We start from the raw sequence: 18,588 nt of genomic DNA on the forward strand, positions 1-18,588 counted from the left end.
GGGTGAGTTGTAGTCTGGGTTTGATGTTAATCTGGCAACTGACTTTCTCTTTATAAATTAGTGGCTGTGCTAACAGCCAACGTGCTGGGTGGTAGATTTTTAAATTTATTTAATGGTAGTAATTTCCTCCAAGAATAGAATAAGGATCTACCTGGGTCCCAAAGAAGATTAATATTAGCTTTTATTCCTTAAAAGACATTAGGAAACAAATTGAAATTCTTTCCTCCAGCATACATTTTTAAGTTATACATCAGCATCAGGAAGTTTGGAAATATCTTCCCACTGCAGAGCTCTAGTCTCCTCCATAGACTGGTTCTGGGTAGCAAACAGCAGAATCTGTTATGGTTTAAATGTGGTGTCCCCCAAAAGCTCATGTGTGAGAATGCCAGAGGGTTCACAGGGGGAGTGATTAGGTTGTGAGAGCCTTAAACTAATCAGTGAATTGATTCCTGATGGGATTAATTGACTAGCAACTGGAGGCAGGTGGGGTGTGGTTACAGGAGGTGGGCATTGGGGGGCGTGGCTTTGGGGTATATATTTGTATCTGGCAAGTGGAGACCTCTCTCTCTCTGCTTTCTGATGATCACATGAGCTGTTTTCCTCTGCCACACTCTCCCGCCTTGATGTCCTGCCTCACCTCAAGCCCTCAGGAATGGAGATGTCCTACTATGGACTAAGACCTCTGAAACCGTGAGCCCTCAAATGAATCTCTTCTCCTCTACAGTTGTACTGGTCAGTCAGTCACAGCAGCAAAAGAGCTGATTAAAATACTGACTCCAAGCACAAGCAAAGGGCATGTGCTGGGAGGATATTAGGGACTCACAGAATCAACAGAAAGTTGGTAGCAGGGTTTGGAAGACAGGCAATGCCTGGATGTTCTGGTTGCTGAGCTTCAGGTCACACAGCTGAGGTCCTGCTTCAGAAGGCTTGCTGCATGCTGCTGTGATGGGTCCAGTGTCTGAAGCTCCTTTCTTCTTTGTGTTAGTCTCTTAAGATTAAAACCTTGGTGCAAAGCTGGCTCTCTAGTCAGGGCTCTTTGCCCCCTAGCTATATCAGCAGAAGGACCAGGTACCTCCAGCTTCTGGGTTTGGAAAAGGAAGGTAATAGCGGGAAGTATGAGCTGTGATTTCTCTCCCACCCAGAATACAGAGAAAAAGGACTCTTCGCAATTGGAATATCAATGATAGAAGGCAGGGGTTAATTTTTACCTTCTAATTCATTCTCAGAAGCATTAGGATGGTAATGTGGTTTTGTAACTCTGTGTGTGTGTGTGTGTGAGTGAGCATGTGTGTATGTATATATGTGTGCAGGCGCACATTGCACAACTTCCTGCTACATATCTATTGGGGAGATGGAGTGATAGAATGGCAGTGAGACTGTTAGAGAGGAAACAGAACAGAGCCACATAGAATAAAAAGATTTTATTTACTGAGTGCCTACTATGTGCAGGTATTTAAGAATCATCTTTTAATATATTATCTAATCTACAAAAATTTATAAGATTGGTATTTTTCATTCCCAATTTTTTCCAGCTGTGCACATAAAGATTTAGATCATTCAACTTTTCTTGATCAGACTCCTTATTATTGGTAGACCCTAGGCTTCTGTACACTTTAGTGCTACATTTCCATTGCTTCCTTCTTCTTTACTAACTTCCTGAAGCATTTTTTTATAATTACTTCATTGTGAATGTTTTACAGGGAAGAACAGGTTGATTGAGAATTGTAAAAGAGAATTCAAACAAAAAATGTACAAGGCAGCTAATCACAGTGATTAAAGATTTCCTATAGAATATCCATTGATTCATTACTTGGTTTGGGGAGCCTGACTTGCTAATGAACATGTTCTGAAAATCCCTACAGAAAGCTACAAGAAATGCATTTGTCCAATAGTAACCTGTTAAAGGATCCCATTGAACCATGAGACCTGCAGTGTCGAGGGTGCTTTTTGTAAGGGAATAGCATTGATTTCATCCAATTCTGTGTGTCTTTCAGGCTTGAAACACTCACATAGCAATGAAGTTTTAGTAGGCAAACATTTTTTAGCTGGTAAAAGTCGCAAATATTATTCTTTTCACTAAACTATTTATAAAACAAAACTGTTTATTGAGTTCTCTTTGCTTAGTGGGAAAGTGTTTGACTACGGTCAAAATTAGAAAATTTGTTTTGACAGCCCTTAAACTTGCAGCATGATACGGTGCAATTGGGATTCTTGCAGACCTGCTTTTATCTTTTTCTTATAGTTATGGAGAAGACAGAGCCTGAGAGGACCTCAGTGTGACCACGGTGCCTCTAACATGCACTCTAGGCATGATAACATCTAGCACATGCTTACCCCACATTAAAATGGTTTGGATTCCCTAGTTTAATCCTCAAAATCTTGGATTTGGCCACACTCACCAGTCTAGCTTCATTTCCCATTCCTCTCCGAGTACTCTTGCCTTCAGTCATAAAACTCAATTCTCAGTTCCTAGAATGGTTCACACAATTTCACAGTTTAAAGTATAAACTCATTACCTTTCAAAATTCTCCAAAGTGTCCACTGTTATGGGAGGAGGCAGTGAGGTAGTGGTTTACGTTTTTTTGTTTGTTTGTTTTTGGGCGGGGGTACTGGGGATGGAACCTAGGGGTGCTATGCCACTGAGCACAACTCTAACCTTTTTTTTTTCTTTTAACTTTTATTTTGAGACAGGATCTTGTGATTGTTGAGGTTGGCCTCACACTTGTGATTCTCCTGACTCAGCTTCCTGAGTCTCTGGGATTGCAGGTATGCCCATGTATGCCTGGCTTTGGAGACTGATTTCAATGGCCCTCTTCTTTACTCCACAGTACCTGCACATACCTTTTTCACTTAGATGTACACAGTTATGTTTACATTTATGACCTTGATGATTGCCCATGGTTAGCAAAGGCTTACTTTATAAGGCACAGGCAGATGCAGTTCACAGACACAATCCCACTTGTTTTGTCAATGAGACTTGAGGAGACACTATGACTTCGTTGGTTTTGTCATGTTAAGTAACTTTCCCAGGTCAACAACACCAACACAAAGCAGAGTCAGCCTTCAAATCCAGATTTGTTTGATCCAATTGCCTATGCAGTTATCTACTTAGCTATAGCCTGTCTCTTATTAATATCCTTCTGTTTATTCGATTCATTGTAAATTATAAAATGCTTAAGACAGAAATCTTGCTTTATTTGTCAGCAAGTCTGTGTGGCCCATAGCAGCCAGTCAACAGATGATTGTGGGATGAAGGAAGAAAGGAAGTTGGAATATAGTTAAGAGGAGACCAGATTTAGAATCAGAAATTGTATAAATCCTAACTTCAACATTTTACATTCATTATGTTATTAACCTTCACATCAGTCTTGGCAACATAGGCGGTATTAGTCCTTTTTAATTTAATTTTATTTTTATATTTGGTGAGTAAACTACATATTTTAAGACCCACAGCTAATAGATGGTATTACAAACCAAGCCCCAACTTTTTTTTCACCCTCAAACCCCTATTCCAAGTTGTATCAAATAAATAATGGATCCTATTAATACAGCAAAATTTGTGAACATTTTAAAGACTATTTCACTTTTTTCTTTATTCATCAACTTTATTATTCCCACTTCGTTATTAGTAATAAAAATCTTAGGAAGATCAAAAATACTTTTAGGACAGACAAAGATGGGAGAAACAACATTGTTTTTGTAACAGAAGAGAAACGTTCATTAGAAGCAATGAATGGGAGCAATAGAAAACAGCTGTTTTGAGGCCTGGTGTCCAAAGAAAACAAAAATGAATAGGAGGTTTGGAGAGTCACCCCAGGGGAAGAACAATTAAACAAGGAGGGATTTTAGCAACAATAGGGAAACGGGGTAAAAATAACAAAGGGGAAAACAATGCTTCAAAAGATGCGGGAGAGTTTAACAACACTCATGTTGTCTCCAGAGTTAGAGATGGTATAATGCAGTAGTTTGAGAATAAAAGCCTAACATCCACAGCCAGTCTTCACAGTTAGTTCAAAACTTGAGCATTGACTTGAAGGAGCAAGGTTGGCCCCATCCTCTCTTTTGAAGTTCGGTACTGGCCTCCATCCTGTGGCTGTTCCCTAAGGTGGCTGGAGAGTTGCTAGTACAGGCTTCCTACGTAACCTCTAGCAGGAGAGAAAAGCTGTGATTTTCTATGTCTGTCTGCTATAAAAAGAGGAAACTTTTCCCCAGATCTCCCCTTTGGATCTCATTGTTTAATATGGAACACATGATTATCCCTGACCCAGGCCCATTACAGAAACACACAGGCTCTGATGAAAATAGATGTGCTGATGAGAAGGGGAATGGGATGTTGGGTAGGCAACCAATAGGGATACCACAGGATACCACAGTGATGATATCTATGTTGTTTAATTGAGATAATATATGTGGGAAGTCTCAAAAAATAAAAAGCATTAAACGTGCACGGTCTGATATAGCAGCCATATGTGGGTGATAGACAACTGAAAAAGGATTGTTCCAAAATGATATCTACAGTCAGTGTAAAATACACACCAGAGTTTGAAGACGAAATACGAATATGTGGAATGGAAAATCTGACTGGTACTTTTCATATTGATTACATGTTGCAGTTAATATTTCATAAATACTAGATAAACTAAAGTACATTATTAAGGTCAATTATACATGTTTCTTTTTACCTTTTGAAAAATGCTGCTACTAGATAACTCAGAGTATACATGTGGCTCACACTTGGGTCTCAAATATATTTCTCAAATCTATTTCTATTATCACTACATTAAACCACTGATTAAAACAAAAACCACCAATTTTCCACTTTTGTTTTTAGCTGAGTGATTTATTTTAATAAATAACTTAAGAAAAACAGATTAAAACAGAGCTATTCTGGTCAAATGGGGTGAGGTGCTAGATATTTCCTGGTCCCATCCATCAGCCCCCAATCTCTCAAAACCATTGTTGGAAATTTCTACATGGAATTGTGTATTAAAATGAATTCACCCAAAGCATTTTCTCTATGATAATGGCATGAATAATTTTATGATTACCTATTTAAGATCTTCCCTAGGAGGGGTGTGGTGGTGCATGTCTGTGATCCCAGTGGCGTGGGAGACTGAGACAAGGGGGATCACAAACACGGCCAGCCTCAGCAACTTGGCAGGGCCTTAAGAAACTTAGTGAGAAAAAAGAAAAGGGAGCAAAATATAGATATAACAAATGAAAAAAAAAAAAGAAAAAGAAACTTAGTGAGACCCTTGTCTCAAAATAAAAAAAATAAAAAGGGATAGGTATATAGCTCAGTGGTAAATTCCCAGTGGGTTAAATTCCCAGGACTCCCTCTCCCACCAAAAAAACCTTCCCTAGGAAGCTAAATGGTGCAATAAAAATTGCTTTCATGGAGCTCATACATTAAAGAGGGAGAGAACAAATGGAGTCAGGTGATATGATTTGCTTAGCTTGAACACAAGCTCTGATTCTCAGAGGATTTAGGACTTTGTATTACAGGGAAAATAATTTTCTTCCTCATGTTTGTTCCTTCTTCTTGCTATTATTTACTTTGTTGCTGGACCAAATGGTATCAATCCAAATAAATCAATGGATGAAACAAAAGCAGCCTAAGGGGGTAAATATAGAAGATGAACAGTTTAAAAATTTTCATTTTCCTGCATTAACTATAATGAGAATTTAATCTTCTTCAAACTCCCCTCAAACCTGATATAAAATTGAGGTGCTGACCATAATTTAAGTGATAGTTTAAAATCTGACTTCCTGAAAAAGTAGGATATTTCCACAAAAGTAGTTTGAAAAATGAAGAATGTAATAATCACGTGACACTGGATGGTGGTCACCCACCAACTCTGAGGTCAATAAAAGGATTTTGAAGATGTATTACAGTGCTGCTACATACATCTTCCTGGGTGGCAGGGTGAAAAGGAGACACTTTCCACTGTCGTGGACATAGCAAGTTATCATACTGTTATGTCATATCTACCCTCTTCCTAATTTGAATTCAAAGACTTAAGAGGTGACACTGAAGAGATTCTGCAGAAACACATTCTTGGAAATTTCTATATGGAATAAATGAATTCTCTCAAAGCATTTTCCCTATGATAATGGCATGACTTTCATTATACTCAATATCTGAATAAGTGAAATAGTTTGGCACTGTGGCACATACCTCTAATCCCAACATCTTGGGAGGATGAAGCAGGAGAATTGTGAGTTCAAAGCCAGCCTCAGCAACTTAACGGGGCTTTAAGCAACTCAGCAAGACCCTGCCTGAACACAATTTAAAAAGGGGGGCTAAGGATCTGGCTCAGTGGTTAAGCACCCCTGGCACCAAAAACCAAACAACAACAAAAAACACTGAATAAAACATTAGGTAATAACCTGCATAGTTCTTGCTATAAGTCAGGGACTGTTATTGACAATTTTCATTATGGCTTGGACCTGTGAAGTGAGGGGGTTGCAAAATCAATGTCTTTAGCACTGCTACCTAGTGTCCTCTAAAGGAGAGAGAAATCACAGAATATTTCTAACATCAAAGAAAAAGTTGCAGTGGTGCATGCCTGTTATCTCAAATACTTGGGAGGTCAAAGGCAGGAGGATGACGAGTTTAAGGACAGCCTCAAAATTTAGCAAGACCTTGTCTCAAAATTAAGTAAGAAAGGCTGGGGATGTAGTTCAGTGTACAGCACCCCTGAGTTTAATCCCAGGTACCCCCGCACACACACAAAAAAAGGAAAGAAAGAAAAAGGAAAAGTGCTGTTATATATTGTGACACTTTTATACTTTTTTTCTGCTCTAGTTGTGGATCTGGCATTGCATGATTACTCAGCCCATATTTACAATCAACAGAGAGTTGACTATAAAGAAAGCTGGGGAATTTCATGAAGATATTGCAGTGAAAACAAGAGAATAATTTAATACAATGTTAGGAGTTCCAGATGCCAGTAATACTTGGAAGCCTAACAATGGCAGAAATTTTGCAAGTAAATTGAACTGTTATTGATGTGTACTGTGGTTTGAATGATGCTTCCAAAAGACATATTGAAATTTAGTTTGCCACTGTAGCAGTACTAAAAGGAAAGAACTCATGAACGGGTAGTGCTGTTAAATTGGCATTCATTATTATGGGGAAATTCCTGATAAAATAGGTGAGTTTGGCCCAGTTTCCTCTCTGTCCCACATGTGCTCACTTGCCTTTCTGCCATGTTTTGACACAGTGTGAAAGCTCCCAGAAGTGCTAGTACAAGGTTCTTGAACTTGCCAGCCTCCAAAACCAAAAGCCAATAAACTTCTATTGTTTATAGATTACCCAGTCTGTGGTATTTTGTTATAGCTGCAGAAAAGAGACTCAAACATATGTTATCCCTTAGACTCTGATGAGTACTTTAAATATTTATTATAAGATATGAACTCATTTATGGACAAGAATTCTGTAAGCAAGGGGTACTAAAATCATGTTTGACACTGTTATAGCAATAAAAGGACTTTGACACTATGTATTCAAAATTTGAGACCAAGTATCCTTATTAAAGACTATGCTGATACACATAATATGTTTTCTTCCTTGGGCTATATTTTTGAAAAAAAAATTTATTAAATACGCAATAGGAATCTTCCTTTCTTTTTTTAAAAAAATTTTAATATTTATTATTTTTTAGTTGTAGTTGAACACATTATCTTTATTTCATTCTTATGTGGTGCTGAGGATCAAACCCAGGGCCTCAAACGTGCTAGGTGAGTGCTCTGCCGCTGAGCTACAACCCCTGCCCCTCTTCCTTTCTTATAGATTTTATATGTTTCATTTTAAACAGCAGCTTTGAAAGAACAAACAAGGCTTGTTGGAGCAAAGCCCGGTTATTGAGGAACAGCTCTGCATATTTATAGAGCCAAGGGTGGTTTGACAGTTGGCATAGGGTGCTCTTTGATTGGAGGGTAAGAATCAGGTGAGCCAGCATGGCTAGTCTGATTGGTGGGTAAGGATCAGGTGAGCCAGCAGGGCTCACCATTGGACAGCTCTTCTTGGGGGATGGGGAAGTTAGTCTTTGGAGCCGGTGGACTCCCAACAAACTTGTCCTTTGGATTCTTTAGCACAATTTATCAGCTTCAGGGTTACTACTATAGCTATTATCTGAACACTCGAACATTTCACTTAAAATTATGATTGACAAGAAGATGTGTCTGAGTCCATCAGTACCTAGATTGAAGTTGTCATCCTGAAGGGAAAGAGGGGAGAAAGGAGGCAGGGATGAAGGGAGGGAGGGAAGAAGGAAGGAAGGAAGGCAAATAGGCAGGCAGGCAGGCCTGGAGTCTTGATTAGGGATGAATGTTGGGGGATTTTTTCTGTGAAATTCTGGAATCTGTTGTTCCCAAATATGTAGGATATACTGTACCCTTACTATCATCCATTCACTTGCTCATGAAAATATATTGATTAGTCTACAATGTATTATGTTCTAGGTTAGGTCCTTGCCATGATGTACCAAAATGAAAGAAATGGGTCCCTACTATGATAGAAATATTCATGTAATGAGAGTGACAATTAAATCAAACAATAATTTAAAAAAACCTTCAAAGGGAAATTAAAGAATTAAGATTTGCTTTTGGTAAGGAACCTACTACACACCTGCTTATTCAAGTCCACACAAAACATAAGTCAGAATTAGTCAAGAGAAGAAGGGGGAATGAGAGTTTTAAGATCCCAGGATCAATAGTTCTAAAGTTTCAAGAAAGAACTGGCACTTTTGAAGAACTGAATGAAGTCTGGATGTGCAGGTGAGGGATGGTGAGAATTAGGACAGGAGCCTTGGCGTTAAGGGTTTGGGCTAGTATTATACTGGAGGACCAAAAAGGGGTGACTCATGTCCCATCCTAGAGGGCTATGACTGACACCCCTGTACTAAAAGACATTTTAACCAGAGAAAAATATGTTTGATCATTGTTTTACCTAACATCAGAGCCTTCAAATTGAACACCCAAAGATCTGGGGTGAACCATCTGTTTTTATGTTTAGGTCTGGTGGAGTAGGTAGGGGTAGTGTGTAGAAATGTGAATGGACAAAAAGGGTGTGAAACATTTGTTTCTCCTTTTCTTTTTGATTAACTTTCATTTTTTTAGTTGTCAATGGACCTTTATTTTATTTATTTGCGGTACTGAGGATCGAACCCAGTGCCACACACGTGCTAGGCAAGTGCTCTACCACTGAGCCATCACTCAGCCTCTTGTTTCTCCTTTTAATCCTGAACATATCCTGGCTACTAGTCTTCAAAATACAATTTTTACATGGCAGCATTGAATGCGGATACAAAATGCATACAGTGAATTTCTACAATTCTAATAGGTCCCATTATTTACCATTTAGGCTTTTTTTCTTATTTTTATGCTGAGGTGAATATCCCTCAATACAAAACTAATTAACATCTCTGATTCTTCCTTTAAGCGTTCAACTGCTTTCATTATCACTAATACTGTAGTTCTCTGGGAGGATAACAGAATTGAATATTTTGGGTTTAAATGAAACTGTTTTGGGGGAGAAAAAAATTATTTTCAATTTTAACATTTTCAAAGATTAATTATTGTTAAACCTTGATAGTAAAATATATATAAAATATTAGACTTTCTTTTGACACCTACCGTATAAGGATTAGAAACATAATAGATATAGATTTTCCTACTCATGCATCACAAAGCTAATCTACCATCTATACTCCAAAGAATGAATATTTTTATGGTGTAGATTTTGCCTTCCCCTTTTTGACCAGAATTTTAATACTTGTTTACTGACATTTTTTGGTTGTTCTAATAAGAAGATAAACATTTATCTGGATATAACATATATGTAAGCTATACTGAGCCAAATCACCCAGAATTTATGGTTCATACTAATTGAGAGGCATATTATGTTACAAATAATGCTGCATCCAGCTGCTGGGTTCTTTACAATTTTGAGGTCCTCTGTGTGTTGATGGAATAAATATTCTGCATTACAAAGATTTTTAAAGTGTGAATTTAAGATGTGTTTTCTTTCCTTTCTTTCTTTTTTTTTTGGCAAAACTTCATATCAGGTTGAAAAGTTAGGAGAGCACACATACAAATAACACATCCATTTTCTTCTATACTCCCCTGAGCATCCAGTGTTCTTCTTTGTCAAAGCACTTTCTTGTAGAAGCATATGCAATAATGCAATAGTGCCCTGGGGGGTGGGAAGAGGTATGCTATGTACATTGAAGGTGCTCATTATTCTTATCTTACTTTAATTTTTGCAACTGCACTACCAGATGGAGAAGATATGCAGTAAGCAGGTATTAATCATGCTGGAGAGGAGGGAAAAAATTAAGATCAAAAGTTAGGCAAATGGCCTCTGAACCAGAAGCAGAACAGAGTCAGATTTCTGAAAGACCTTTGACTCTTGCTTAGTGTGTTCTCCTAAGTCTGCCACTTCTAAGGAATCTCCCCCAAAGCTTCATGAATTTGATCCCTTGTTCTCATACATGATCTACTTTCTAACTTTCTAATTTTCCTCTCTCCTCTATGTATTCCTAACCAAAAGTCACATTTGGAGGTTTCCTGAAGAGGAATTTTCTCTTTCATAAAAAGGGACACCTGTTTTCTTTTAGGTTTCTTTATTTTTTCCTAATTAAATTCTTACTTATTCTCAAGCCTTGCTTCAGAATTCATTAGAAAAAAAAAAATTTAACCATATGAGTCCTTGCAGAGGCCATCCAGTCTGCCCTCACTAGTGAATTTAATAAGCCTGGAGAGTAAATGACTTTCCTGAATTCATAAATGGTGGCAGAGCCAGCAATAGAATTCAGCTGTTCTGATTTCTAATCCATTGTTGTCTTAAAAACCTTTAGAAAATTATATATAGTAAAGATGAAATGACACAACGGACTAGTAGTTTTTAAAATGTTTATGAGTTGTTTGTTTGCAAATTGCTCAGATTAGATAAGGCAAGGAAAGCTTCTGAGAGGACAGAGTCTGGGAGGCAGAGAGGACAACTGGAGAAACAGGGTTGCAACTGGAAAGACTGCAATGGTTTATTAATCCATGGTGAAGTTTCTTCCCAGGAAAATCCTTCAAAAGATGCAATTAAGTGGTATGAAGGGCCCAGACTGGTTTCTGTGTATTATAATGCAACACATTTATCAAACGATAGGGGGGAATTTCCAGTAGAGCAGGTTATTCTCTGAAGGCCTAACAACAGAGAATTATGGAAAACAAAACATCATAGATAAAAAATGGGCTGTTAGGAAATTTCTCTTAAAGACTTACGTGAGGAATAAACTGGAAATGTGTAAACATCCCATAATAGAGCCTGAGGGAAGGTAACCAATTTCATTTCCTCCCCCACAAATTAGTTGTTATGGATTTACTCATTTATCATCTTCACTAACAATGCATGGCCCACAACCCAAGGCTCTACTGAAGTACCAAAGATTTTTAAATGTGTCATTATAAATCCCACTTCAATCAAATCAAATCAAATCCAAATGTGGAAAATTAAAAAAAAACTCTCCCCAGTTAATTGCTTCACACATTTAAGAGAATTTTGTCCTGGGAAGGGACAACTAACTCACTTTTTTTTCCTTTAGGATGGAGCAATATTATTGCACTTGACAGTAGGTAGGGGTGGAAAATTGGGAGCTCAGAATTGTGTTTCTGAATGCCTCCAGTATGTAAAGAGCTCTCATTCCAACTGAGAACAGGAAGGGAAGAGGCTAGAGAACTTGGGAAGTCCGGTGGAGACTGGAGAGGATGCTGGCAGAACATTGGCACCTCTGTTCAGACAGGACTGGTCTCACTGCTCCTCCAAGGGATCGCTTGTTAGACGAGGCTGTTCTGAAGGAGCCTCTGAGATGAGATTGTTGAATATTTAGTTTTTTCTTTGTATCTTCTCCCTGTGGAAGGAGAATTACACTCATAAGAAGTAATATTATTATTTTAATTCCACCAGAAATCTACATATTCATATCAACAGTTTTTCTCTCAAAGTCTGAACAGTCTAAAAAATATTTGCAAACACATATAACACATTAAGTTATCTCATTAAGTATAGGGAGGTCAGCAGATAGATGACAATTTGCACTTACGTTCAAAATTAGATGAGAATTTGGAGCCCTAGTTGCATCTCTGCTGCCATTTGGAAATGGCCGTATCATGCTCACTGCTTCTAATTCCAATTATCTTCATATTGCACGTCTCATGATTTCTGGGAAAAGCTAGAGTGTCTCTACTCATGTGCCAGCTCTTGCTTACAGAACTTGGTTTCCTAATTTCATAATCATTGCATTGTCGATAATAAATTACAGGAAATTACAGTGTACTAAACGATGTAAGGCAGATGAAACCTATGTTAGCCTTCGAAAAATAATTTTAAATTATTAGCCTCATAAAAAAATTAATTTTAAAATACTAAAGAAGGGCTGTGTAAGATGACTGAAATCACATTGTAATAAGTAATTTTGTGAATTTTTTCCTGATCATAAAATGTTAAAGAAATTTAATACTTTATTTCATAGAAGAAAAATTTAAAAACTCACAATTTAAGTGAGTTTTTATATAATTTTAGATGAGGCCTAGAATGCTTCCTGGAAGATGGTAAGTGGTCAGATATATTTGACTATTGGATGAAGTAAGGCAAAAGCTAGGCAAAACTTTTGAAATTGTTATGAAACAAAGAAAAAAAGATTAATGAATGAATGCTTTTTGCAATAAAGACAACTGAGTTGAAAAGTAGTAACTTTGTACTTTTTAGTTAAATGCAGTGAAATCTCACTAAATGACACTGGAATAAGAAGCATTGATTTTTGCATCTTGCAAATTGAGAAATTAAGATAATGAAGATGGGTGTTGGATGAGAAATTTGCTTTTAATTTTTTTTTATATATTTTTAAATAAAGTTTCCTAAGAAAGTGAAGAATGTAAACAGAATTGTTAGGATGTTTTATTTGGGAGAGAGAACAAATCATTTGCAAGATTATTCCCTCTCATTCCCCTTGATATTTATTGAAGCACAGCACATGGGTGTATCAGTTTTCTACTGCTACTGCTAAAATTGTTACTGTTTTGGTAGCTTAGAATCCCCAGTAGTTTCTCTTACAGTTCTATAGGTCAGAAGTCTGGCATGGTGTTGGGCTCACACGCCTGAATTACATTCCAGAGACTTTAACGGAACACTTTCCTTGCTTTTTCCAGTTTCTAGAGGAGTTCACTTGTACGCCTTCACTCCTGGCTCCCCATCTTCATCTTCAAAACTAGCAGCATTGCATCCCTCTGACTATTCTGTGGTCATATCTCCTTCTGACCACAGCTGGCAAAAATTCTTCCATTTTAACGACCCATGTGATTACATGGAGCCAACTCAGAAAACCCAGGATAATGTCTCATCTCATGGTCTTTATCCTTCTTCATACCTGCAGAGTCTTTTCTACCATGTGCAGTACTATCTTCTAGGTTCCAGAAACTGAAAAATGAATATCTCTGGAGGAGAAGGTACATTACTTTGCTTGCTTTTCCAACTACAGTAAGTAGTAGTACTCAGTCCACAGGAGTATGAGTCAACATCAGAAGATATTAATGGAAATATATTTAAGTAAATACAATATACAGTAGTGAATATTAATTAACAGAAGGAATAATTATTCACCTTCTTTAAGGAAAAGATTTCCTTAGATCACATAAAATGTTTTCATGTATATGAAATTTTAAGTTAACCTATTGACTTTTGTTTAGTAATAAATTATTCTTCAATAATTCCATTCCTTTCCAAAATCTATTTGACACAATGTAATTGTAATAACAATAAAAATTTTCATACATCATACTATGGTATAAACTGTTCTTTCACCTAAATTCTTATGTAAACTCTTACATGAATCAGTTGTCCTTTATTAAGCTTTACGTTTATGTTAGAGATATATGTGTTTACAGTTTCTTACAAATATAGCCAATGCTTCTTTAAACATTAATTTTTTTATATTTATTCTTAAGTTTTAGGTGGACACAATATCTTCATTTTACGTTTATGTGGTGCTGAGGATCGAACCCAGTGCCTTGTGCATACTAGGCAAGCACTCTACACTGAGCCACAATCCAAGCCCCAGACATTTTTTTAGCTGTGTAACTAATTTTTGCTTGGAAAAACTCCCATAAGTGAAATCACAGTGTCAAAATATATGGTTGCCCACTGGTTGCCCACTGGGTTCCCCTCTTGTTTTTAGAACGATAATTTTGTCAGGTATTGTGGTAATCTGGCTATCTGAAAAGATAGGTTGAATTAGTAGCTTCAACATCTTTAAATACCAGAGTTAAATTTCTGTTTTGTGGACATTGGGAGGATATTGACATTTTTATAGTTGGAGAGGATTTGGTCAGAGCTAGGGTTAAGAAGCTGAATCTGATGGGTTGATATCTATATGCACTGTCTTTCTGCTTAGACTGCTATAAAAGAACACCATAGACTGGATGGCTTAAACAACACTTATTCCTCCTAGTACTGAGTCTGGAAAGTTCGCCATCAAGGGGCTGGTTGATTTGATTTCAGCCCTTTTTATGGCTTGCAGAGAGCTATCTTCTGACTGTCCTCACATGGCAGAGGGAGAGTGATCTGATCTCTCTCCATCTTCTTCTGAGGACCCTGATTCCATCATGGGGGCTGCACCTTCAAGACCTCATCTGAACCTGGTTATCTCCTCACAGCCCCACCTGCTAACACCATCACACTGGGGATAAGACTCCAACGTGTGGATTCTGGTGGAACAAGCACTCCTTCCATCGCATGCACCATCTAGGTGTCTGTCACTGCTCTAATTCAAATGAGAGGAGTCCTAACTAAGATAAGAATATCACAAAAGGCATCACAGAAGATGAGACATTGAAAAATTCAATGATGATTCTGAAGTGTGGAGCCTGGGATGAAAGAAAGGAAGTGCCATTGTTGGGAGTGTAGGGTTGGGGGTGTTTTAATGCTCAGGAATCCATTTGGGATATGCAGGCAAAACATCTACAGAACTGTGAGGCTTAGGAGAGAAATTGGGTCTCCTACGAAAACACTATAAGCTACAAATGCAAGCCATGTATTTAATTTTAAGCTTTCTATAGAGACATTTAAAAAGTAAACAAATTACGTTAATTTCAATAATATATATTTTATTTAACATAATAAGTACAAAGTTGTATCATTTACCAAATCATCAATGTTGCTAGTTCCAACTTCTTACTGTGCTCTAGCCATATTGTAAGTGCTCCGTAACTGAGTAGGTGTAGAAAGATAAATTTAGGAAATAGTTATAAAAAAGACAGCTCCTTTCCATGCTTGTGAACATGGATGCATGTTGGGGCTGTGCCTGCCCTGAGACTATCATGAGCAGCGCTGTTAGGAACAGTCCTATACACAACTTCTGGAGCAGAGAGGTGGGACAGTACAGGCGGAGGAGTGGCATTGCTGACAGGTCTCCAGCTTGTTTTCTAAGTGGCTGCTCCAGTTTACATGCCTACTATTAGTGTGTCAGGGTGCTCCTTGCTCCACACCCTCACTAACATTTAATATGGTAGCCTTTCTTCTTCATTGAGGTCAATTGAGTGGGTATAGAATGACTTATTTTCTCAAAATTTGCATTTTTCTGAAGATTAATGAGTTTGAACATATTATATACATTTTTTTCTCTTGTGAAAATGAAAAATATTCATTCATAAGTATTATTGTAAATATAATTTATATTTAAATAAATAAATTTGTCATGTAATGTTATATTCACACATGTATCACATAATATATTCCTTCAAGTATAAACATTTATTCATTCACAGATATTTATTGAGCACCTACTGTGCATTGAATATTGGTCTAAGCACTAGGAATATACTAGTGCGGGAAAAACTAGTCCTAAATCCCTGCCATGAGTTTAGTCTCATATGTGGAGGGAGACCAAAAACAAAATTGTAAAATACCACATGTCATATGTACTAGTGAACTTATATTTGAGTTTGGCTCAGCCTTTCACATCATTGAATCTTGGCTTCTACAATTATAAGAAAGTAGGACTAGCACCTATTTTATAGTATTAATTAAATGCATATGAAAAAAAAATTTTTTTTTTTTGGTACTGGGGATTGTACTCAACCACTGAACCACATCTCCAGCCCTATTTCTTGTATTTTATTTAGAGACAGGGTCTCACTGAGTTGCTTAGTGCCTTGCAGTTGCTGAGGCTGGCTTTGAACTTGTGATTCTCCTGTCTCAGCCTCCCAAGCCACTGGGATTACTGACCTGTGCCACCATGCCCGGCTAACATACAAAGAATTTGACATGGTCCCTGGCAAATTAGATGTAGAAAATGTTAATTAATAATATTGATAACATGATTATTATTTTCCCTTTCCTTCTGCTTTTTGTCAGTGACTTGTTTTTAGTTAAAACTACTGACATTTAAGTCAAAATGCATTTTGATTATTATGGAAACATTGGCTCCCATTTGGGTGTCAGTCAAGAAAAAAACAACCAGTAGGTGTTTCCTGCAGCAAGACAGATGAATTTGGTTAATTCCAAGATGTGTTATTTCCAAGCTTCTTAATTCTAAGGACCGAGCATAAGAACATATTTAAACATATTAAAATATATTTTCCATTTTAAAAAGCTGCATTGTGTCAAATATCAAAAAAATGTGGGAAAATCCTTAGGAGCGTCTTGTATAACTCAGGGCTGTATCCTGAGATTGGAAATGTTCCCTGGTTTAATCATTTCCATTTACCAACCAACTTATTGAAAACCCAATATGTGAAAACAATAGCACTTTGAGTTACAAGGGAGGTGCAAACTTGGAGAGAGTATTAGTAGTTTACATAAGAAAACCTGATTAATAGTTAGGTTAAAGTTTACAAGCCTCCTTCTCATCCCAACCCCAAATCAAGATGACCTGAAGGGTGATATCCAGCCAAGTTGACTTTTAAGCATCAGAGATGCTAAATATCTAGGTCTGTTAGGAAAGTTTTGTTTCTGAAGATAATTTCATTGTTATGCAGATGTTTCAGGGGCAGAAAAATATCACATTGTTTTACTGCTTATCTAGTAGTATCAACTTGTAAAATCAAACATCTTAGGGCTAATTTTCATACCAAGAAAGTATTTTGAATGATTTTGTTGTTGTTGTTGTTGTTGTAGTTTTTTGGCAGTGCTAAGGATGAACCAACTAAGATTTTTGTACAATTTTCTATCTCAAAATTATCTCTTACTCATTTCAAACACTTAAATATTTTAATCCACATTTATTTTGCTTAGTATGTATTGTTTTACTTCAAATAACAACAAGCCGAAAACTGAACGTCTCAAGCCAAAAAAAAAAAAGAAATTTATTGTCAGGAAAATTGTTCTAGATATGTAAATAAGTAAGAGAGATTTCTGGGTGTTCTAGTTGTGAAATGTTGGGTTTTGTTTCCTGTAGAGTTTCATAAGCTTTTTCTGTAAAGGAACAGATAATAAATATTATGTGCCTAGAAAAAATAGAAAGCCCAATATGTGCTGCGTACTGTGTAGAGGAGATGGGTATGACCTTACTAATCTTTGGAACAATTATCTGTTCTTTTTTCTTAGATAATGATGTTGAATATGATCTTCAGTGAGACATCTGTTGAGCACTGCAAAACGCAGACAGAAAAGCAGAAAGAATGCAACTTCTTCTTAATAGCTGTTCGCCTGGCTTCACTGAACCAGATCTTGGATCCCTGGGTTTATCTGCTGCTAAGAAAGATCCTTCTTCGAAAGTTTTGCCAGGTAGCAAATGCTGTCTCCAGCTGCTCTAGTGATGGACAGAAAGGGCAACCCATCTCATTATCTAACGAAATAATTCAGACAGGAGCATGAAAGAGAACACTTAACCAACTTGCATGTTCACAGCTTTTGACAACAAGTAGCCCTAAACTTTGTGAATTAGGCATCTCTGGCATGCCACTGTTTATGCATTGAAGTGGAATTTTCATATAAAGCTAAATGGTCTGAGAAGCATAGATAATTCCTTGTGTGCCAAAAGCACTGAAGCATAAACAAAGGAAAATATATTAATAACAGTCTAGTGTGTTTTTTGGATCTCTGCCATTTGTAGCTGAATATGTGATTATTTATGTGATGAAAACACTTATTATAAATTATCTTGGTCTATTGGAGGGGCTAAGAATGGTTAATATCCAGTATACTGAGCACATGGAGGACAGAAACCCATATATCACTGAAAACAAGGAGTAGCAACTTGTTCTTTTTTCAAGTACATTTGGTCTTCTGTGTTCTCTTTCATTGTCTCTGTCACTTTTCCTCTGTCACTTTTTCCTTATGTTAAAAAATTTAAGTTGAAAAAAAATGTATGATGTATCTAATATTCATTAGTATTGATGTTATTTAAATATTGTTCAATATATCAAATTAGGTCCTAACCTTACAAAGTTTAAGTGTTGGTAGGTTGATATATAATTTTACTTCTTATCTGAATAAGAGCCAAACCTTCTTATTTCAAGTATCGTAGAGTTTGCGGCTACCCCAAATTGCTAAAGGTTCTTTCTTTTGAAAACATTTTACATTCCTACAACTCTGGA

The 18,588-nt window shown here is 36.9% G+C and overlaps 1 protein-coding gene across 2 annotated transcripts in view; it reads left to right on the forward strand.

Annotated features, from left to right (window-relative positions):
• Ptger3 (prostaglandin E receptor 3) overlaps positions 1 to 18,588 on the forward strand; it is a 70,237-nt gene that overhangs the window by 16,315 nt on the left and 35,334 nt on the right. For both annotated transcript variants that reach the window (XM_076863721.2, XM_076863720.2), the window contains exon 2: positions 17,597 to 17,776. In XM_076863721.2, coding sequence (XP_076719836.1) covers positions 17,597 to 17,776 — 180 coding nt within the window. The remainder of the gene's footprint in view (positions 1 to 17,596; positions 17,777 to 18,588) is intronic.

This window comes from Callospermophilus lateralis, chromosome 7, assembly GCF_048772815.1.
Source record: "Callospermophilus lateralis isolate mCalLat2 chromosome 7, mCalLat2.hap1, whole genome shotgun sequence".
Lineage (NCBI taxonomy): Eukaryota > Metazoa > Chordata > Mammalia > Rodentia > Sciuridae > Callospermophilus > Callospermophilus lateralis.